The 24,236-nt window shown below is 41.0% G+C and overlaps 1 protein-coding gene across 11 annotated transcripts in view; it reads right to left on the bottom strand.

Annotated features, from left to right (window-relative positions):
- Window positions 1-24,236, bottom strand: part of adgrb3 (adhesion G protein-coupled receptor B3) — a 111,192-nt gene that overhangs the window by 24,962 nt on the left and 61,994 nt on the right. For 10 of the 11 annotated variants that reach the window (XM_069713981.1, XM_069713985.1, XM_069713980.1 and 7 more), the window contains 7 exons: window positions 23,863-24,057; window positions 21,915-21,983; window positions 17,382-17,490; window positions 12,167-12,313; window positions 10,868-10,943; window positions 8,461-8,563; window positions 7,897-7,940 (listed from right to left, as the gene is read on the bottom strand). In XM_069713981.1, the coding sequence (XP_069570082.1) occupies window positions 7,897-7,940; window positions 8,461-8,563; window positions 10,868-10,943; window positions 12,167-12,313; window positions 17,382-17,490; window positions 21,915-21,983; window positions 23,863-24,057 (743 nt within the window). The remainder of the gene's footprint in view (window positions 1-7,896; window positions 7,941-8,460; window positions 8,564-10,867; window positions 10,944-12,166; window positions 12,314-17,381; window positions 17,491-21,914; window positions 21,984-23,862; window positions 24,058-24,236) is intronic. The other variant, XM_069713978.1, reaches the window with a different exon arrangement.

Raw genomic sequence — 24,236 nt, 5'->3', positions numbered from 1 at the left:
AGAGGAGGGCGGGGGCAGTGCTGGGAAATTATTCCATCCATCTTGGATCTCTTGATGACGGGCAATTTATCTCAGCCTGTGGGCCACAATACGTGTGAGTGAGGGGAGAAGAAAAATGAGTGCATATTTTTATGCAGCAGGAAAAATCTTATTAATCCTGAGTGGGACAAAAGCCCTTAAATGAGGCTGAGAATCTTCAGTTTGGATTTGTTAGTGAGGATGTGCATAACTTGGGAAGGTGTGTACAAAGTGGTGGTGGCATGCGCCTGCTCCATCAGTAGATGGAAGGCCATTATGCCTGTTATCAAACCACAGTTAGTTCACCTTCGGTGCGTCCAATTCCATTTGCATTGCATTGCATTTACTGTCAGATTAGTGGAACAATATCTAAAAAGGTTATTTAAATCTATGTGATTAGTGAATTATTGTTGCAAACTATTTGCGACTGATCATTATTCCCCCCATTATGTTTACAATTAAATCGACATTGAAATACATCAATTAAGGCAAACACAGACACAAAAACACAACAATAACCCCCCCCCCCCGTTGTCAGCTAATGCATACTTATTGACCTCATCAGTCCGTCATGATTGCAGCTTAGAATTATTGTAAACATCGCCCACGGCATTGCTTCCTCTGCCTTTCTTTGCGTAGTACACAGAGAGAATGGCAAAACGCACAAACATACACCCAAAGCAGAAGCGGAAGTGTGTTTAATTTCATCATAAATGAATCCACGCGAAAGACACTCTCGCCATTATCTTCTCCGTCGTGGACGTCATCCTTTTAAAAACACCCCAAAACACACTGAAAGTCTTCGCTCACGGGTCTCCGAGACTCAATCTGATCAAGTCCTCGTCTGTGGAGCAAATGTGTCTCTTTGTGGGTCGACAACGTGAAAAAGCTTGACAAGCGCTGATCTCAGATATCCAAATGTCAAAGAAACTCGACGTCAAAGGAGGAAACTGTTAGAGAGCGCTTTCAAACTAAAACCCTGAAATAATTCAAATGCGACTTCAACAGAAAAGTAAAGCAGAAGACGTGATATTCAGAGCTCTAAATATATGTCAGCAGGTGCAGGTGCGCTTAACTGCTGTCAACAAAAGTTTTCAAACTTCTTTAAAAGCACCGTATATCATTTCTGGGTTCCCTCATTAAAAACAACAACAAAGACGGAGTTTGATGATGCAGTGGAGAAGCATGGGATCACGGGCGTTGTTGGCTTCATTGCAGATGAAAATTGATCATCAGCTGAGCAGTTAGCGATCGCTTCTCCCTCTACGAGTCACTCTTTGCCTGTCTCTTGCTTGGCGTGACTTGTGTTTAAATATTCCTCTGCCCCTCTTTTACTGATAACAGTACATGTACTCGATGTTTATTTGTTGTGTTTGGAGGCTCTTTGAATTACCAGCGCAGCTCTGCACCATTGAAAACCAAATGTTAGCTGCAGAAGTGAGCTGACTTCCAGTAGCTGGTGCTAACTGACCGGTACTTTGACTAAAGAATGGATTTGTCTTTGAACACTGTTGGAAACATTTGGGTTATTGTAAGTATACAATTCAACAACATATATAACATAGGTCTGGTCATTTTTTAGACATAATGGTACAGAAAATATACCTTTAAGTGGCTATAAACTTAAGTAGATAAAACAAAAATTACTTTTCACCCTGGGCCTGAGAAACGTTATCTCGTTCTGCTGTCTGTGTATTAATATGGTCGGAATGACAATTAAATGAACCTTGAACTATCACAGTGCACATGCATACAGCGTTAATCATTATAATACATGTTGAATAACCCAATCACCTGTGACAGATATAATGTTATTTTTAAAACCAAGTTGGGTGGGATTGCACAAGCTCTACATTGCATAAGTTTCAACAAGCGTATAAAATAAATGACTACCACCAAACCTCAGAGACAAACCTGTCGATGGTGGATTCCTCTTTGTAGTTATACTCGGAGGTGTAGTGCTGCTGGAGCACACCGGCACAACGCTCCACCACTTCTTTTTTTTCTCCAAGTGAGAAGAAAAGTGTCTCTAAAGCATATCTTATACAAGAGAGCCATTTAAAAACAAATGGGACGGTCAACGTTGACATATTGATATTTAAGGTTCATTGACTGATTCACTCAACTCAAAGCTTTGTTTTGATCTGCTGTCGTTTGCCCTGTTAAAGTTACTGCATTAAGTTTTAAAACAAACGCAACACTTCCTGTATCTTTTAAAACTAAAAGCTCTGAAGCATTTCTGTAGACAGAAACCTTTAATTTCTTAACAAGGCTTTTATTGCGAAACATTTGCAGGAATGTGCCGTGACTAAATTTGGAAAACAACACTTTAGATGAGGGAGCCTGAACAACCATTAAAAATAGCATGATTATAGCCCGTTGTTGACATTATTGAATTAAAAATGATTGAAATATCATTGCTACATTATTGACTGTAGTATGTACAGTCACAGGTGTGCTCCGGGACTTCAACAAATAGCACTCCAGCCCTGGTTATACTTGACAGTAGGTTTTTATATGTCCAACTGAAAAGAATGGTTTGTTTGTACTGAACATCAGCAAAACTGGATTAGAAGCGTATCGAACTGAGCCCATGGCACTCACACCTCTTGTTTATTCAACAGAGGTTTGTCTTGGTTCTTAAAGGCTTTGCAGCAGTTGGCAGTGTTTGGTGTGGCCTGTTTGGCTCAAATTCAGGATCTCCAGATGTCTGTCGAACTTGAAGCTGTGACAGCTGCTTTCACACCCTGACATGTAAATGATTAATAGGCTTTGAATCCTCTAGAAGTATAGTGTTCCTGGTTAAGACATGGCATGAACTGTATCACACTTTGAAATCTGAGACATAAATATTGAGATGATTCTTCAGTAAAAGGTAAAGCAAAGGTGTGAATGTTTACAATTCAATGTATTCTTTATGTTGTTTTTATTTAGTATATTGTTTATTTTATATGTATATGTTAATCATCAATCAATTAACTTGAACAGGAATTTAAAACAATTGTGGTTTGAGTCTGAGCCCAGCTTCCCACCAGTTTTCCCAAATGTATTAAAAATGATCAAAATCTCTTCATACTTCACCGTTAAAGGAAAATATATTTAATACTAACAAAAGCATCATAGTGATAATGTAATTTATTACCATCACAGTGCTTTAGAGAGGAAATAAAAAGATTAAACATGAGAGAAGCAATGGAAAATGCTGTGTGTTTTGAAGCTGTTTTAAAGAAGGGTCAGAATGCTGACTGACTTGCAAATCCCTCTTTAAGGATCTGAAAGTCTTTCCTGATAAAAGTTGTCCTCCTCTGTTTGATGTTTATCCCATATAAAACTGGATAATCTGAGAGAGGAAGCGAAAGCATCTGCGATTAAAATGCCAGAAAGACACTCATATGGCTTTCAATGCACCGCTTTACAAAAACATCTAATTGCAGGGGAATGCCAAAAGGCGAGAGCTAGCTTGTAGTGTCATTCTTTAATATTCTTTTTCTGCAAGTTTAGTGGCAGTAAGGAGGAACAAGAGCTTGAATTTTTACAAGGGATAACAACACTCAAAATAGGATTAATTAATCTTCTCTAATTTAAAGAACGATTAATTCCAAGCGTAGTGAGGCTGAAAAGTGATCTGTTTTAAACTAATGCTGGACTAAATATGACACTAAGATAGTGTAATATTTCAAGTAAAATGATCACCCATGTTTAAAAACATGAAGGAAGAAGATTTGTCGATTAATTCTCCCAAAATATTTATTTCTGGACACAACAGGGAAGTTAACTGATCTGAAGTCACTGGGTTGCATTTAATATTTCTCCCACGGCACAATGCTCGGATATTGCCGATTTCAAGCTCGTTTGATAGCAGACAATATTGACATTTGAAAAAGTAATAAAGGTGTATGCATCGGACCTGTTTACACTCAGCGCTGTGGAGCTGCAGACTTGGGAGTGAGTTTAAAAAAAAAAAAAAGAAGAAAGAACAAGATATTGGATATCCATGTGCTGTGGATATTTTCCACAACAGTCTTAAAAAAAATAATATTTGTCTTATTTTTTTTTTATTTTTTTTATTCCATTTTCTTACTTTAGGGTAATCACTGAGCTCTGCAGGTGTATCAGATTCACCAGATTCAGGCTTTGGTTATAAAAACTCGTCAAAACATGACAAGCACATATTAAACCTTCCAAATCTTTGCTTCATGTGAAATGTTCAATAACAGCTCTGACAGATGAGTCATTTTACTTCTTCTACTTTTGAAAAATGAAAGGAAGATTTCTCAGTAAGTAATTCTCTTGTCAAGACTGATTTCTATTTCACTATTTTAAATCAAATAAAAATATCTTCTGTATTTTATTCTTTATACATCATCATCTCATGAATTATGTTCTTCTTGTTCTTAATATTACAAATAATCATTGGTGAAAGACTTACTTAGACCCTTAAGTACTATTACCACAGTTTAAAATTACTCTAATGTTTATAATATTTTAATATTGACATTTGAGATTAATTTTAATAAATGTAAACACACTACTGTTGGTTATAGGATCAATACAAATGCATCACATGTAAAAAAGTGGAAAAGTAATTTCAGAAAGATTTGAACAAATGTCTTTTTCCACCCAATGCAAATCATCAATCCAAGTATCAGGACACTGTTTATAATCATGTGGATCTTCTCGTCCCAACAAATGCAAACAATGCATTGTTCAACTCAGCAGTCACATGTTCTGTATCTGGACCAAAGCTGTCCACTTGTGAGCAACATTTTCATTCTGCTAATTGTTACAGTGAGCGCTCTAATGTTTGAAGCGACATGGCTGACAGATGGTGCACTACCCCCTGAATGACTCCTCAGAGTGGCTACTATTGGGTGATAGAAAGAGCCAAATGTTTGAAAATGAAGATCATTATTGTACCATGGAGTCTTTCTGATTGTGCTCTGATTAAAATAGCTTGGTGTAGATAAGAAAAAAACTGAATGCTGATTTTAAACGCTTGGTTTGGGAAAGTCAGTGAAAGAGAATGGAGCAGAGTTGTCCCAGTTGTATCTTTGCTGTTCAAAAATAGACCAGCTGCCCTCAAATACTGTGATAGAGGACAGACCATGCTCAATTCACATGCTATTTCAAAGTAAATCTAACAACCTCATATGAGTTGGAAGCATCCTCAGTTGCTGTTAAATTTCACTTAAATAAAGTGAACCTGAAATCGCATAAATGTCATTCAACTTCACCTGAAACCCATTTGTAAATGCACATACTGTATAATTGGTGTCTGTGCACAGCTCTGTGTTGTAACATGCTACACTGATTTAGAGGAAATCAGTTACTGATTGTGACGTTATCAACATTTAGATTTCAGTTCTGCAAGCAGGTACTTTATAATAATATTGCTCCTCGAGCTGCGTTAAAAACACTTGTGTATCGACCATTGAGGGATGCAACAAATAGAGAGAAACTCCTCCGTGTGCGTACAGCACACCCGAGCAAACGGGGGCTGAGAGGGCTTCATAACATTATCGGGGGTGATTTTCCTCTGTATTACTGTATATGAAATGTGGGTATGCATTGGATTTTGCCTGTTGTACGTTGTTGTTGTTGTTGTTGTATGGCATTGTTTCTTGGGAATCCCTTGCGTATGTATGCAATTTTGAGCTGTCCTGCCTCCTGCCTGCATTCCCTAACCTTGTATCTTTTGAAGTCTATGAGCGGTGCAGGAGTCGCCTTATGTTCAACAGCCGTCTTTCTTTAGATCTTGCCTTGCCATTTTCACGATCTGAGAGTCCCCAGAAGGAGGCGTGAGTCCCACAGCTTCCAGAGTATAGCGTTTTCTCTGCTGGCCACCAACGCAAAGCCTTCACTGCCCAGCACAGTGACTGTTTGCCAGCTAGGCCTCCCTTTAGCAGCCTCTGCTGTCCAGTTGGCCACCCTCTCTGACACCCAGCCCGACCACCGGTCAGTCACCCCTGCCAAAACCCAATGAGATGCTGATGTTTCTGCCTGTGGTAGTGGGGCGTGGTTTGGCTCAGCTGCAGGAGGGACTGATTGGGGGGGGGGGGGGGTGGTTCAGGGAACAGTGCCTGAAAGGGGCTCATTTATGTTATTGGTTGTGTGAAATAAACCCATTGGGCGCCAGTGTGACAGACATCGTTGCCGTCACTGTGGGTTCACTCAGCCGAACGCACAACAATCCACCAAAGTACGGTTTTCCAATGGGTTTATTTCACACAACCAATAACATAGATCTCTTGGGCTCTCCTGCCGGGCATTTGGGCACATGCCACATGACCTGACCGCAGCCAGCCTCCCGTTCCGTGTCCCTAGGCGTGACAGCCCTGGTGTCCTGCTGCTTGGGTTTTTAAGGAGAAGAGAGGGACAATCAGTGATTGACTTCAGCTGAGGCTGATTAAGCCCTTTCCAGGCACCATTCCCTGAACCACTCCCCCAATCAGTCCCTCCTGCAGCTCAGCCAAACCACGCCCCACCACCACACCGCCCTTCAGGAGTCTGCCTGCCTTATGCCACAAATACTGACCACAACCACAGCTGCTCTTGGTCTTTGGGCTTTATAGTTTTTTTTTACTTCCACATACAACTCACTGATCTTTAATTGGCTTCCATTGCAGAAGTCTTTGCTTGCCAGTCATCTACCTGTACGTCATGATCCCTTGAGGATACTTTGGATCTCCAGGCAGCCACCTCTCCAGATGCTCCTGCACTCCAGTTGCCATCTTTCTGCCTTCTTCTACAGCAGTCTGTCTTCCTGGCTTCCCAGTACCCAGCCACATGCCCATCCACCTGTCTGGACCCACTGAAGATGTGTTTGGTTTCCAGCTGGCATACGCCTGTCTCGTACCTCAGCCAACGTCTGCCTGCCTTGCTCTCCAACACCCTGCCTGCTCTGCACCTCGGCCACCGAGCGCTTGCTTTCAACTCAAGTCTTCTGGCTGTCCTGCATTCCTGGACAGCCTTCTGGGCAACTCCACGGATGAATCCTTGATGAAAAGTTTGCTGTAATTCTGTCACGGTTCATACAGTATCCCTGCGTGAGAACTATTAATGATTGTTTGAGTTTTTTTGTGTGTGGTGCAGTTAAGTATTGTGTCTTCATAATTGGTGAGAGGTTTCCCCTTGCTATGGTACATAATTCTGCAGTACTTGTAACTGATGCTCTTCAGCTCTGTAGGCAGCGACTATCTGACCCGTTTGCATCTCTGTCGGTTCCCTTATCAGCGCTCGCTGGTCAAATTAGTTTTTCTCAGATGCCTGCTGAAGCAATATATGCTGCTAATTGGTTTTTGATTTCATATTTAGTGGAGTATAACTATATAGTATCGTGAAAGTATGTAGAAAGTTGTGATTTACAGGGGTGAACTTATGACTCATATACGTATGACTCATATCAGGTTCTCTTGACGGAATCGTGACGCCACTGGCTACACAGAATTGTTTCAGCTTAGTAACCCTCACTCAAAGAGAATAAAAAAACTTCACAAACTGGATTCCCACAGGCTTAAATCAACAGGTACGAGAGCATAAACAAACAAAGCACATGCTTTCAGCAGTTTCATTTATAGCAGGTATTTTTTGAAGGGCTATATCAATCTTATAAGGTATTCCTATCATTTTGTCCACACCTCATAAGGGTTTAATGTTTTCCAGCTCTTTTGCTTGTTTCCTGTACTGATGAGTTACCCAGAGAAATGTATTGGTCTCATTTTTGAAGTTGCATACTAATAATTTTAGTGCAACAGAGAAGTGACATAACAAGTGGATTATCCAGAAACGTAAACCTTGATAGTCAATAGAGTAACTGAAACAACCTGAGGAATCACTTCAAGAAAAATCTAAGAAAAGTGAAAGTGTATGCCCACTTACATTATGGTGCTGTCCCAAAGTGCACAGTAGGGGTTCATTGTTCCCTGGAAGGCAGGAAAAGAACAAAATGTTTATTCAATTATGTAATCATCTCTGATAATCATCTTTATAAATCAACTCCATGTTTGTCCTTCAATGTAGATCTTTTGAAAATGTGTTTTATGGATCAATTAGACACCATAAATAGGAACTCGGACAGCGCCATTACAGAAACACACAGACACACTTTCTGACACGATCAGACTTACATGCACTTTATCTCCAAGATGAATAAAAAGGGCCTGGGTCATAAAAGAGGATTGTCCTTGTAATTATCTGAACACAGTACACTGTTCTGATACTGGGTGCTTGCAAATTAATTACGGAGCCAATTAACCGCCATTGTGTGTCAGCTAATGGGAGGAGATAGGTGCTGTGGTCTTTGTAGGGCATTCAGTTGACAAACAAAACCTCGCTCTACCGTGTTAAAAATGGAACATGAAAATCAATAGATCCAAAAAATATACAGAATTGATTGCTGCTGTACGGTGTATAAAAATGTTACTGTGATTTAAAATGACTTGCATTTGCCAGGTGAGCCAGTTCGATCTCCAGGTGGGACTCGGTTGCCTTGGGCTCGGGTCTCACAGTCACAGCAATGACCTTGGAGTTCACAACGGTGTGGTTCCTGAGGCAAACAAAAGATGTCAGAAAATGAGATTTTAATTTCATGGCTGTTCCTGCCAAACAGTGTTTAATTGTCATTGAGAATCAATAGCTGCTCATCATTGTGTTTAATATTCAGGCTTAACTGTGTTAACATACATGTATAATATTTATACCTGTTACATTGATCTTATGGGCGCGGCAAGGGTGAGCATGCATCATGCAACATTTGAAGTGTTCAAAGCCTTAACCCTCAGCTTAAACACCTAAAGACTCTTCTTATGCTCTGTAAGTATTAATACTTAAGGATTAAGTTAAGAGAAGAGTCAGTGAGACTTGTGCAGTACGCTTGTATTAAAACCCAATTCTGTGTGTTAGGGAATATTTTGTGCACATATTTAGAATTTGAAGTTCCTTTCTGCCTGCTAATCCAAGAATCTAAAATTCAGAGTGCAAGTTCTTCAAATACATTTTTAAACTAGTTGAGATATTTTCTGTGGTGCTGCTTGCACTGAATACTAACCCAAATATCACACACTCAATAGTAGGAGGACGTAAAAAGCTGCCCATTAGACATCAAAACAGCTATGCAGGATGTTTGCCAGTAAAGGTGCTGAAAACATCCAACAGACCAGAAAAACAGAGTACAATGCTCTGCCTGAATTGAAGAAAATGTTTCTTTGTATCTTGCACTTTTAAAAATCTGGCGTTCTCGACGTGTTTCAGAGAGCATCTCCAGCTATTGTATAGTTGACAGAATTTATCTTATTTTTATTTGAAGCTCAAAATCCATGAGCACTTTACATGAGGAAGAAAACTGTCAACTACTCAAAGAAAAATGGAGGTGAGACTGCAGCAGCACCTCGTCCTACCTGCACCAATTGAGCTGAAAAATATTTTTTATCTGACTTTTTTATATGATACAAGCCAGTTTTCAGTGCTTATTTCAAAATTCAAATCGATGGACTAAATGGATAGGTTCTTTAGTTCTCCACTCAAGAGTACACTGACATGCCTGTGACATTAAATAGTAAGAAATGTATTTTCCTCATTAAAGCTTCAAAAGCTTCAAATCTGGCAAATAAAACAATCCTTGTTAAACAGTTGCCCCTTGATCGGCTTATCCTGGTGTTCATCTGGAGAGGGCGAGCTTCAGTGTGCTGTTATGAGCAGCTCTCTACATGTACACAGAGGGCAGCTGCTCCACCTGTGACAGCTGGCCTGCTCGGCCCTGGAATGACCGCTTCGTCCTTGGGACGTTGATGCCAGGGGACTTGTTGACTGGGGTCTGACACCAGGTGTTTGTTTGGGACATCCCACTGCTTTTCCAGACACTAATGTCATCCTTAATTAACTACATAGTCCATGCTACCATAATATATATAATAATAATAGTATGTTCCAATTCCTGAAATAAAGTTAACACAAATCAATCAAATGGCTTTGAGAAAAGATAACGATGTCAAAGTATGTAGGCACAATTCATACTAGTTAAGATGTAAAACAAGGTAGAGTAGGTGTGGTGGGTGTGAGTATTGAGGGGAAGGAACTTGATGAAACACTGGAGAAGGGAGGTGCCCACTTGATAACCCCAGTGACATACTGCGCACTCTCACCTTGTTGCTCAGGCTTTGTACAAGGTAGTGTCTTACTTTGGTGTGTGAGTATGGCATGCATAGTGTTAGCATAGCATCCTGTGAATTGGTGGGGCATTTGGTAGGGGAAGACAGGTAGTAATTTTTTATTTTTTTTATTTCACTTTATTAATCCCCGAGGGGAAATTTCTTCGCTACAGCAGGGGGGCTCTCAGGGGGGAGCTGCTGCAACAGGCTGCCACTAGCGCGGCGCCAGGTAACCTGACCTGAGGTGCATGTTTTTGGATGATGGGAGGAAGCCGGAGAACCCGGAGAGAACCCACGCAAGCACAGGGAGAACATGCAAACTCCGCACAGAAAGGCCCAGGACCGGATTCGAACCCGGAACCTTTTTGCTGTGAGGCGACAATGCTAACCACTGCACCACCATGCTGTAATATGGAGTCAGTCGACCTTTGTGGTGTTATTTCACGTTGATATGGCACTTTGTATACTTTGTTAACAGGAAGGACACAACAAGATGACTTACAATAGTTAGAATTTTTATTTCATGTCTCTAAAGTGGAACATTTCACACTGGAGCCACAGAGGCACAGCCTGCTTTCCAGGCTTGATCTATTACTGTGAATAAAAATGGACACCTCTGCAGCTTCCAAAAGGATTAAATCTGTCTCATATTTCCTCTACCCAGCAGACCAGAAAATACAGACAAGGGGAAATGCTGCCCTTACTTTGGTGAAGGTAGCATGAGTCCAAGAGTCTTGTAGAGAACCGTTCCCAAAATGAAGACAGGCGATCCTTCCATATCTAAAGGAGGAAATGAAGCATCAAGTAGGACTGTTGTTAGGTTTTATGCTCAGACATTTCCTCTTTAATAGTATCACATAACCTCATTACACAAGTGGACCTTCATGCCAGATATTAGATTCCATCTATACTGTATATAGTAAGTTTTACCTTACAACACAGTTAGTTTTTATAAAGCAAAGGAAACTTTGAATTTGGAGCAGCACTTGGCTTAAATAAACCTGCTAATTTGCAGTGCCAATACAATTTCTGCCAATAACACGTTTGGAAAAAAATATTTTTTTAACAAGGACTTTTCAGTATTTTACAACAGACTTTGTTGACTCCAGTAATAATAACTTTATTTCTATAGCGCTTTTTAAAAACAAGCTACAAAGCGCTTTACACACATTTAAAACACAATGTGCAACAGCATAAAATATAATTATAAAATCCAACAAAAATTAAATAGGCAATAAAACAGAGTCAATCAATTAAAATGCAGTCAACGAAAGGCAAGTCTAAAGTAATGCGTTTTTAAGAGGGACCTAAAAGAAAAAAGTAGAAGTACTAAAGTTTCCCAAATAATCCACTTCTTGCACAGTCCAAATTGGAGTGGGTGGGATTAAACACGTAGCACCAATTCCTAATCAATTGCTTGTTTTGTTATCTTTGATATATTCCAACTAAGACTGATTACACTAATTAACCAAATTGTCTTGCTCTGGACCGTGATATGCAGCGGCAACTGGCAGTGTTCGAAAGGATGCTAGAAATGCTGAGTTGATGGAAAACTCAGCGACTGAATAAGCACAGGCAGGCAAACTCTCTTTGTTCAAAGGCTTGTAGCATTATTTCATTTTCCCGAAACAAGGATGTACCGTAAAAAACATTAAGAAAAAAACCCTCTTCAGAAGACTGATGTTCCTGTGTGAACGATTTGTAGTTTTTCAGACATATCAATTCAACTAAAATCATTCTGCTTATGCTGAGATATTTATTTTCCATCCCTCAGCAGTGGCCACAGAATCCATCATTGTAAATTCACTTTGCATTAATCCTACATTTCTACTACTGTTTCCTCTGCAGATTTTAGAAATGTTACTGCAGTTTGACTTATATATTCTAAGACAAGATAATTAAAGTTAGCACATGCCGACTGTTCATGTGGCTTTGACTCCTGAATAAAGATGCATTGGAGTAGAAGTGAGATGGCTCTGTGATATATACGCTCAGGCACATACCTGCTGACTGGGAAACAAAGAGGCCCTTTGGGATGACCACTTTATCTTCAGAGTTCCTGGCCCAGTCGACCATGCCTTTACGACCCTTCATGGGGAAGTTGATGTCAGTCATCACAGACACTGCTGGAAGTCTCTGGATGCTGGCCACTGCAGCATTCATACAAAACAGACCAAGAGAGAAAAAAAAGGATTATTGAAATACTTTAGATTTTTTTTTTAATGAGTTTGTAGACTGTTTCATGGACAATCATTCTCGATAACAACATTGAATTCAACTCTTCAAATCTGGTACTTTAAAGGAAATACGCTTATTTCTAGCTGAGAGGATTCAGTAGGAGGGTTGAATCCATTTTCATGTACAGTAAATAAGAAGCTGAAGCTACCAGTTGGCATAAAGACTGGAACAGTTCGCCTGGCTCTGGTGTAAGGTAAAAGAAAAATGTACCAGAATAATACGCACCCTATATCTTTGTTGAATCCATATGAAAGCCAAAGTGAATGTGACAATCTGTGTGTGTGGGTGTTGTGTGCTAGACTATGTCTTGTTTGGTAGCTGTGACTTTGGAGAAAGTGTAGCTAGCTGTTAGTACAGGCACAGTGCACAACACTACAGTCCCATATTACATCACTCTGGACAGAGCAGTTTTGTTTCCTGTTTTATCTGCTGTATCTCTGTTTGAATACTGCAGATTAGGTGAAAATATGAGCAACAACAGAGCTGTAACTCTTCAGAGACTGCACAACAACACTTCCGCTTTACTCTTTGAAGGCACAATCTGCAATACAAATATAAACATAATGTCTGACAATTAAAGGAATCAACAGACAATATGAGCCTGCTATCATTCTCAAATCAAGAGGCGGATCTTATAATTCCCTGGCTAACATCACAAGAACAACAACACAGAAATAGCCCTTTATTCAGATGCTGTTTGCTTATATTGGTATTGTTGGTAGAAATCAGAGTATGAAAGGCCTATATTTAATCAATTCAGGGCTGCTTTTTATTTGTCAAATTTAATCGCTGATACAAACATGCAGGTAACGTCAGAGAAACCAAGCCGACTGGGGTTTTACTTCATGTACTCAATTACCGCAGAGTACAAAAATCAAAGCTACATCTGGCACCTGACAACTGGTAGACAGGTAATCTCCCTAATCACTCTTTCCTTTTCTCACCTCCCTGCTGAGGTGCCATAAAAGGCCGGTCCATGCACTGAGGCAATGACAAGGAAATTACCCAGGATCACCACAAAAAGGCCTTAGCATTACAAAGGGGGGGATAAAGCTACACTGTTCTTTACCTGGAATCACATGCAGTCCCAGTCAGGTGGTGCTTCAGCAAGGAGAATCTGAGGCTAATCCTACCATTGATGCAAAAGCTCTATTGTTCCTTGTGCTTTGCCAATAATACAAGTTGAATCTTGGCACGACTCCACGTATGAAATCTGTGACAGCGAAGGTGTGTCCGTGTGTGTTTGGGATGATCCCGCAGTGAGCATAAAAATCACAGAGCACCACGAAACCTGCCATTTTCAAAAGAGGCCAGATGTTGGGAGCAGCAGTGGTAAGTGCGTGTTTATTCGTTTTTGTGGTTTTAGTCCCAGGGCACACTGTGAAACACAACAGGGTTCTACGAAGACTGTCGCTCAAAGTTCTGGGTAATTCTGCAGGTAAATGAGGCTGTGCATTTGCCTGATGGGGCAAGGCAGCAAAAATAAAGCAGCAATTTAGAACAGTGATGCTTCTGAGCACTAACTCAGTGCACTAAGAGTGCTCTGAATGGCTCATTTTCATAACTGGGAATTACAGCATCGCTCATTACGTCTGAATGCGTTCATGAGAGGTTCGTCATTAAGTAAACTGCTGAACTCAGACACCGTAAACATATTTCACAGAAAATAAATTAATGAGCATTCGCAGCTATTGCATGTGTGTAATTGAAATGAATCACTATTAATGTCAGAATATTTTCTCAGCCATGAAGCCTCACAATAGACAGGCAGAACAAAAATGACAAACGTGCATGATGTATTCCATCTCCAAAGCGGCGTTTAATTTTCAAAAACATGTCCCAGGCTTCACTGTCCTTCAAGCGTTAGCTCGTAAGGGGAGAGAATAAGTTGCCAGAGTGGAGAGCCTTTTCCAATCAAGGTTATTTGACTAAAAGTAGGAGGACAGAGGACGATACAGCGGTGACAGCCAGTATTTATCTAGGTGTCAAGAGGCTGCCATAAATTAGTGACGAAATGATGCTGCAATATCTTACTCAGCCAGATGCTCTCCACTTGGCTTCCACCGATGGAGCCACAAAACATTCCATCCCTTTAATCAAAAGGACTACGTGGCCTCCAAGGCACTGTGGTGAGGGCTGAAATTACTGTTGCTGGCTATCAAAGCTGTGCACTGTCCAGGGATTAAGTAATTATCCTGACAACTCTGCATCCCCTTTATTAGTCATGTCATGTATTATCAATACAAAGTTTGAAAATGGATTCATTTTCTAAATAAGTTAAAACCACAAAACAAAAACAAGTCATTATTTCTAATATTTAAAACAAACAGGTAAAATATGGGTTCAATTCTTGCAGAAAAAAACATCTTCCTATATTTTGCCACCACCAGGCAGTGGGCTTCTAGGTGATTCTAGCCAGAGGCAACAACTCATTACTGCTACATCTCCAAATAATTGCTCGAAAGCCAAATAGCCCCTTTCAGCCTTTGTGCTAAGACTTTCCAAAAAGGTTGCTTTAGCAGACTGCCAGTATGAATCCTTTATAAAATTCTATACAAAGTTAGCACATGTTCTTTTAGAGTTGAAAAGGAAATGATGAGTGCTTTTTTAAAAGACATATTTTTTTATGAGCAATCATTGCCTTTCATGGTCTGGTATGATGGTGACATTCATTATTCAGCTATCATTTTATCAGTTTGTCTAAATCCTCTCGAAAAGTCTTATCACTACTTTTAGATTAGATAGTACGTTTCATTTTTTTCTCATCTCATAATCAGCAGCCACAGCTTTATTATTCCAGTACATGCTGGGCAAGAATATGGAGTTGCGGTTTATCTTTATCAATGAATGTTATATCTTCATTCATTTGATTCTAAATTAGATTCTTGTAATGTCACACAATGCAGGCTTTTTAGCACCAGACAACTATATATCATCATTTTGATGAGAATTAGCATGAATACATGATGTTCACTGTGGTGGCCTGCTTATGTCAAGTTAGGTTTCATATTGTATGAAATTATGTGACAGTTATGGCACCAAAAAACTGTCAGAAATGTGGAAATTTATGATTTGCTTGGACAACAGTCAGGGGTAAAATATATGAATATATGTGATTTGTTGAAAAAAACCAAAAAAAAACCCAGCAATAAATCCAAATATTCTTTCAAACTGGAGCCCCGATTATGCCAGTCAGTACTTTCCTAGACTGAGACAGTGCTGAGTTGCATCATTGCACCATGTTTACCGAAACAATTTTCTGTCCTATCACATATCACATCTGATGGACGGACACGGTTCAGTTCACAGTCCCAAAGATCTGAGTGGAGGCCAGACAGCGATATAGCTGACTAATATAATAAGTGTCAAATATGTCCTATTTAAGTTTAACCATGTAATACGCACTGCTGTTCCAGGAATGTGTATGAATCAGGATAAACCACTTAGCTGTCAATTTAGAGTCTGTTTCACAGAACAGATTTCATATTGTGTATAAAGCAGGGGTCATGTGTTAATGCTTTTTTGAGCATAAAGATGAGGCAGTGGCAGTGAGTTCGGACGACAACCATTAAGCCAAATTGAAAGAAGTGTAAAATAGGAGAAGGGCACTGGAATATTCTCACATCTGTGGAAAAGGTCATTAATGCATGGCATTATGAAATGCATTCAAACCTTATTTCCAAGCCCAAATCCATTAGTTAATTTGACTATCGTGGTGTTTCATAATAGCATTTTGATGGGTGCATTCATTTGAACCATGTTTGGTATACTATTCTTGGGAGGTACCTATTCATCATTATGAAAATCATACACCATAAAGAGCCACAGAGTGTAAGTGTTTGCTCGAAGTGGGTCAAATGTTAGCTATTGTAAAGAATACAAGGAAGAAACCTCACCCCTCAAGAGGAATTACCTACCAACACAGCTGTCCATGCTCACATTCACTTGCATGAATAAATCAGGACCACAACTCTATTATTCCATTACAGTAAGACACCATTTATGGCTGAGTAAGAAATGAAATGCCACAGAGACCTCAGATCATCCAAGAGCCTGTGCGACAGAAGCTAAAAGAGCCCAGAGCACCACAAGGGATGAGAAATATTGCTCAACGACTCATATCCAGAGACTTCTTTTACCAAAAAGGGGGAGTTATAATCTGGAAAGAAATCAGTGTTGCAGAGCAGCTCATTACAGCTGCAAAGAATTTCACTTCCAATTTCATAGCCCTTTATCAAACACTCCCACAGTATGTTTTCCCATGACTGGTAATCTCGCAAAGGAACCCACAAACAATCTTTTTTTGTATGCTGCTGCATGACCGCAAAACGTGCTTCAGGGTTTCGCTCTGCTAATCAAATCCTTCTTAAAGAACTGCAGTACAGTGCAGCGTCAGACAGAGTTATTTCACCTTCAATTATGCCATGAATATTTTATTTGATTATTTTTAAAAAACCTTTGAAACTACTGATAGTTTGAAAATGTTTAATAAAAGACTTTGTGGTCAGAAAATAATACAGTGAATTATAGCACAGGTAAAAACTTTCCACATCTATTTCTGCGCTACTTTATTTAATTCTTAATATTTAAAAAATTCACCAGGGAAGTTGATTCTATTTAGCTTGTTTGTCAATAATATGTGTATCCATAGTTATTCTTTAGTACCCCAGTGTGTATTATTTCACTATTCTTGTGGGACTTACCAAGCATGCTCATGATATTGGATTGGTTGTTAAGTGTTTTCTATGGAATTTAGCACATTAAGACCACAAGATCAGTTTTAATTAACATTATTGATTTGCAGTAATTTTACTTCCCCACCCTTACCGTGCACCATTTATCTCAAATTAATGATGGTGGGGAAATTGACACGAGGAGTCAGCAGAGCACGGGAGATTATGTGTCCATGTCAAGCAGAAATAAATGGTGAAACGAGCTGGCTGGCCGTGGGCCGGGAGGAAAAGTGGGTTGATTCTTTACCCAAGTTCCCAGTCATCAGATAGGCGTTGTGGAAGTCCTTCATGCCCAATCCAACAATGTGGATGAATTCTTCTATGACCTGCATGAGCTCCACTGCTCCAGGGTAGATCTGGACAAGATAAAAAAGACAAGAAGACACTTTCAATTTCTATACTGCTTCCATGATTTCACAAATGCAATAACACTGTAGTGGGTGTTACTGGAAAGAGGGAAGTGTAGAAAATTCAATTACAAAAAGGCTGTTAACAAAAAAGCATCAGTGATCAACTTCAGGCATATAGTTAAATGCAGAAGCTGCAAAGTGCATAAGACACCGAGAATTTGATATAAAAAATTTGAATAGATTAGAAGAAAACAAGGTCAAGGAGCTACAGATATTTACATACATGTAAAACTTTCTTGTGTATTGCAACAAATGTCACCATGTATTCACAGTTTTTGCATTATTTCATTACATTTCAAGCAATTGGACTTATTAATCATATATGAGTTGTTTTTGAATGAAAAGTGACACTGATATTACTATATATTCAAAACTGTGAATGGTCCTGTTTTCTGATATTTTATTGATCAAGTGGTTTAAAAGTTAATGAAGAAAATATTCTGCAGCTCAACTGGTAATAAAAATAATCTTTAGTAACAACCCCCAATTGAACCACCATGTGACATCAGCATGAGAGCTGTGGACACCGGCTTTGCCAACACAGCTGCTGGTTGGCTTCTCTCCTGAAAGGACCTGCCAAGTCAAGGGTGATTGCCTGGGTTCATGTGCCGCTTCATGGACATCAGCACTCGCTGAAAGAATGTCGAAGCAGGAATTCAGCACCAATGGACAGCTCCATGGCTCGACCAGAAGCACTGATGTTCTTGTCAGCTCTTTCTCCCCAATTTCAATAAATCAAAGACACGTCCATCCAATAATTGACCTTCAAAAAGATTGGACCACTGCCCTTGCTGCCGATCCACTGGGATTGGGTCAGATCTAATGAGCGGCTCTGACTAGTATATTGTGAATACTGACTGTGCAGACGCGTTGTGCATGGCAGCATTTATACCCGACATATTTGTCACTTTCACAAAATATCAGTCACAGAAAAATGCCGAAACACCGTTTCAATGCTCTCCAAATACACTGCTCAAAAAAATAAAACAAACACTTAAAAACAACACAATGTAACTCCAAGTCACACTGGTGGGAAATCAACCTGTCCAGTTAGGAAGCAACACTGATTGTGAATCAATTTCACCTGCTGTTGTGCAAATGGAACAGACAACAGGTGGAAATGAGGCAATTAGCAAGACAACCCCTATAAAGGAACGGTTCTGCAGGTGGTGACCACAGACCATTTCTCTGTCCTCGTCCTTTCTGGCTGATTTTTGGTCACTTTTGCATTTTGCCAGTGCCCTCACCACTAGAGGTAGCATGAGGTGGTGTCTACAACCCACAGAAGTTGCTCAGGTAGTGCAGCTCATCCAGGATGGCACATCAATGCACGCTGTGGCAAGGTTTGCTGTGTCTGTCAGCACAGTGTCAAGAGCATGGAGGAGATACCAGGAGACAGGCCGGTCCACCAGGAGACGTGGAGGGGGCCATAGGAGGACAACAACCCAGCAGCAGGGACCGCTATCTGCTCCTTTGTGCAAGGAGGAACAGGAGGAGCACTGCCAGAGCCCTACAAAATGACCTCCAGCAGGCCACTAATGTGCATGTTTCTGCTCAAACTGTCAGAAACAGACTCCATGAGGGTGGTACGAGGGCCCGACGTCCACAAGTGGGGCCTGTGCTTACAGCCCAACACCGTGCAGGGCGATCGGCATTTGCCAGAGAACACCAAGATTGGCAGCTTCGCCATTGGCGCCCTGTGCTCTTCACAGATGAGAGCAGGTTCACACTGAGCACATGTGACAGATGTGACAGAGTCTGGAGACGCCGTGGAGAACGTTCTGCTGCCTGCAACATCCTCCAGCGTGACCGGTTTGACGGTGGGTCAGCGATGGTCTGGTGCAGCACATGGAGGGCCGCACAGCCCTCCATGTGCTAGCCAGAGGTACCCTGACTGCCATTAGGTCCCGGGATGAGATCCTCAGACCCATTGGAAGACCATATGCTGGTACAGTGGGCCCTGGGTTCCTTCTGATGCATGACAATGCTCGGCCTCATGTGGCTGGAGTGTGTCAGCAGTTCTTGCATGATGAAGGCATCGATGCTATGGACCGGCCCGCCCGTTCCCCAGACCTGAATCCAATCCAGCACATCTGGGACATCGTGTCTCGTTCCATCCACCGACGCCACGTCGCACCACAGACTGTCCAGGAGTTGACTGATGCTTTGATCCAGGTCTGGGAGGAGATCCCTCAGGAGAACATCTGTGGTCTCATCAGGAGCATGCCCAGGCGTTGTAGGGAGCGCATACAGGCACGTGGAGGCCACACACACTACTGAGCCTCATTTTGACGACTTGAGGAATTTCCACAGAAGTTGGATCAGCCTGTGATCTGATTTTTCCACTTTTATTTTGAGTATGATTCTGAATCCAGACCTCCATGGGATAATGATTTTGATTTCCATTGATCTTTCTTATGTTATTTTGTTCTCAACACATTCCACTATGTAATGAATAAAGATTTTCAACTGCAATATTTCATTCATTGAGATCTAGGATGTGTTGTTTAAGTGTTCCCTTTATTATTTTTTTGAGCAGTGTATTATTGCAGGGCTTCAACAAATGTGTGAGCACACCGAGATGACGTCAGACAATTACAAAGGCTCGTGAGGGGCATTTAGCAATTAGCATCTTGCTCTGAGTTGATATTCAACAAGCACCTGAGGCAGGTGTTTCCTTCCTCTGCAACACCCTGTGTTCTCTGCATGTTTGCACGTGCCTCTACATGAGCCAGGCAAGCGGATCAGCGATGCTGAAGTTGAGAGCCTCTGACACAGCAGAATGAAAGCCATAGTGGGGGAGAAAAGCACATCACTTCGCCCCTTCCGGCATGTCTGACGCAGAGTGCAGTCATGCTCATTCTGCTGGTCTCCATGGCAACCATGAGATGTGAAGGCAGCACAGGGAAATGGCTGCAGTGGAGGTTCTGTAGACAGAGCTCTTCCTTTCCTTGCCATGGTAACAGTGACAGGAGGTGAATATATAGTGATCTCTGCACAAAGCCTACAGCCAGTAAAACCTCATAGTGAGGTGTTTCATGTGAGCGTTTTGAATGTTCACAGCATGCTGTGTGTGGGTGCTGTGGAAGTCGAGCTCAGAACACTCATTAATGCAAGTAAACCCAACAAGCGAGAAAAATGTTAAACTGTGAAGTCCGAGCGTCGTCTGTTGAGATCAGATGACTTCGCTCAGCCTGGTGATGCGATGAAACTAAAGTAGCACTCCTCAGACATGCACATTAATAACTACAGAAATAATTAATCGTGTCACATATCTCTTCTGGGTGTTCAATCACAGAGACAACTTTTCCTATTTGTATATTTCCTCTCATCCGTCCCACTCTGACGCATTCTTATTGATGAGACTGCTCATTTGTGAGCTCTCCTCACCGACAACACACCTTCGGGGCCTGCCAAACCAAAGCTGCAGTAAGTAAACACCTATTTACTGCCTGTATAGACAGCCAGGGCTGACACTCCTCGCAACATTTGAACTGCATGTGTTCAGCAGCGGAGAAACTGGGACCAAAAAAACAGGAGATCTGGCTTATTTTAAAAGCATGACCTCGGTTATGTGTGCAGGTGCCACCTACACATTTAAGTCAATTTACCGTTGAAGGTGACAAGAGAGCAGACTGTCCTTTGCAGACTTGCAGTCATCGTGGATGGTATCTCTGCCAGAGTCTGGATGTGCATGATTTGATGTCTTCAGGTTGTCTCAGACACCAGTGGCAGTTTTGAAAACGAGAGTTGCCACCTCATGCTGAAAGATGTCTCCAACAGAGGACGTAGCCAGAGGCTTCATAGATGAACACAGTGTGGAGTGTCTTCTCTGTGCTCAAAATATTGACTTATTACTGCAGTGTTTTTTTTTGTTTTTTTTCCCATCATACTGCTTTTCTGTGTGACAGCTGCTTTTCAATGTCAGAAAAAGGCAGACAGGGAACTGGAGTCTTTGCTGCTATGGTACAAGCAATAAAAGTGTTTATATGATAAAAAAAAAAATCATCCTAAGTAATAGCCTTATCATGCTGGCTGCCATTATCTGTATCAGCTGGGTGAAACAATGTGTGTGCAGGAGGAATGAGTCCTTGCAGTGTTAATGGTTGGACTGTTTCTGTGGCACTGCTGCTGCCACCAAGTGGAGCTCTGAGGAACTAGCGTTGTAAATGAGGCCAGATGTTACACCTGGTAAATGACCTCACAGTCATAAGTGTAAGTGTAACATCAACCTAAAAACAACCTGGCTTTGCTTTATCTCTGCTATTCAGATGGAGTGACTACAAATAGACTCAGAGTGGCATTTTGAGGCAAAACAACATTCATGCAGTAACTTGAATAATTTACTAAGTGTGCTGCCACATCCTTACCTTTTGCGCATCTTCCCATTTCTCCTTATTTTCCTCCTCCAAGAGGTTGCTGATGATTTGAAAGAAGTTCTGTGGAGATGATGAAAAGGAAAATACATAACACACCCACACACAAGTATTACAGGCACTGCAGCAAGATGCCTTTTAAAATCATGACATACTTTAAACACCATACACTTAAACAAGTAAACTCTTATGGAAAATACACTGACATTTGCGATTGCAGGAAATCAGGGCTTTCAATAAGGGGATAATGAACCCTGAAGGGCGGAATAGCACCAGAGCATTTTGCAGATGAACTCATGATGGTAAATTATAGGAGAAAATATGGAATAATAAAAAATAAAAAAAAATACAGCTTGAACCTCCTGCAGCTTGCAGCAAACACTTAATGCTACAGGAGAGAAGTACAAGCTGCAATCAGGACAAAAAGATGAAAGGGAATGTTTGAGCAGCTGTGTGGATTGTCTTTTCCAGCAGTGGAGAGCAGGGGCTGCTTGGGGTGCATGCCTGCAGTAGTAATAGGACCCCTCTCTGATCTTTAGCCTTGTTATTTCGTCTGGTCTACAATGTGCCTGAGGGAGTGGCTCTCTCTCTTGACACAGGCTATCTTGTTTTCTACTTGAATGCTTATGCTCCCTCTGGTGGTAATGTGCCCACTTTAACACTGCATTAGCGCAGAGACACACGGAGGGGTTGGGCTGGCTGACTGCTCTCCTGTCTGCCCACACACACCATAGAGCTCCTCTAATAACCACAGACAGGATGCTTTCCTCATCTCATGGATTTTCTACGGTAGGAAAATGGCTGAATGGGGCCCTCGCTCTCCCATCCATGGCCGGTACATTTGGGTCTTATTTCTGCAGAACATTAGGAGGACCATGCATCTTCCACACATGGGAAACTGTTGATAAATGAGCATAAAATCTCCAGAAAATTAAGGAAAAAGAGCATCCCTGACATTTTGTAGTCCAAATATCACCACGCTTTGGAAGTGCATAATTATGGAAGTTGAAGACTTTTGTGGATTAATCACCTACAGTGCATCATAACTTTAGGTAGAAGCTGTATGCCAATTAAATCCTACCACACTCAAAAGAAATGCTAAAGCTCAAACAGTAATGTGTGTCTATGTTGTTTGTTTTTGCTTTCCTTTATGTATGTTTAGTTTAGATTTTCTCTCCTAAAACCTAGAAAACAGTCCATAAATGATGGGTATATTCCAGTATATTATATATGAAATATACTAAAAAAAAAGTTCAGTAGCCAGCAGATACTGCACTGTGTGTTATGAGAAGTACAAACTAGCTGAACTTTTACATCATTAAAGCAGAAAGGATTTCTACTTTTATAAAGGAAATGGCTGATGGGCAGGACTCATGCTTTTCTAATTTCCTGCTGCTATTACATTCGATTGAACATTAACACAATATTACCATCACAAAGCCAGTAACAATGATCTCCTTCCCTTTCAGCTCACTTTTAACAATAGCATGAGCCTAACTTGTGTCAACCCGTTTTAAAGACCACATCATACAAACTGTAACACATATGTAGGACAGCACAAAGATCACAAAGAGGCCTGAAAACGTCACAGCTCTGAGGGCATAAATTGTCTTGTTGGTGACGGAGGTGGAGCTTTAGCTGTAATCTCCATCATCCCATTGACATAAAGAGGATCAAGACTGCAGTCAGGCCCAACATGATAAGATGAAACAGCTTAGGATGTGGAGGAGATCTCTTTGATACAATAGAGCCATGTGGTGTGTTTGTCAGTCTTTGTGCTATTTCAGACATGTTAGAAAAGGTTCTTCTTATATATTACCATGCTGGTGGTAAAATGCGTCAAGGATTACTGTTATAAAATGAATGGTTTTATCAAAAGAGATATACGTGACAAAACAGTGGTGTTGGATATAGAAGATCTGTGTCTACATGTTCCACTTACTTGCACATCATCTGATGATGGCTCATAGCTGGCCCTCTTGAAGGTCTCTGTCACATTGCGAAGGATCTCCACTGAAGACAGCAGGTCACCGGCGTAGAAATTCCTCCTCTGGGTGAGATCCAGCAGGTTTTTTGTGACCTGGGACATCCCATCCCCCGCCAGCATCCTCTGGCCCTTCGCAAGGTGCCCCTGAACCTCCAAGAACAGGAGAAGACAGAACTTGGGGCATCGGTGTCCTCTGACAACTTGCAAAGATATGAGCTAAGCTATGCATTTGGGCTAAATGGAGTGTAAAAAATCAGGAAGAAAGATTCTGCTCTCGAAGGCCCTTTATGTGACACTTATATCTAAGCCCGACCGAAATGTATTCTGCC

The sequence above is a fragment of the Brachyistius frenatus genome, unplaced genomic scaffold, assembly GCF_029030835.1.
Source record: "Brachyistius frenatus isolate BFR_SWC_R1_liver_20210118 unplaced genomic scaffold, ASM2903083v1 Contig_124, whole genome shotgun sequence".
Taxonomy (NCBI): domain Eukaryota; kingdom Metazoa; phylum Chordata; class Actinopteri; family Embiotocidae; genus Brachyistius; species Brachyistius frenatus.
Note: the sequence above shows the minus strand (reverse complement) of the source record. Positions and strands in the feature narration are given on the sequence as shown.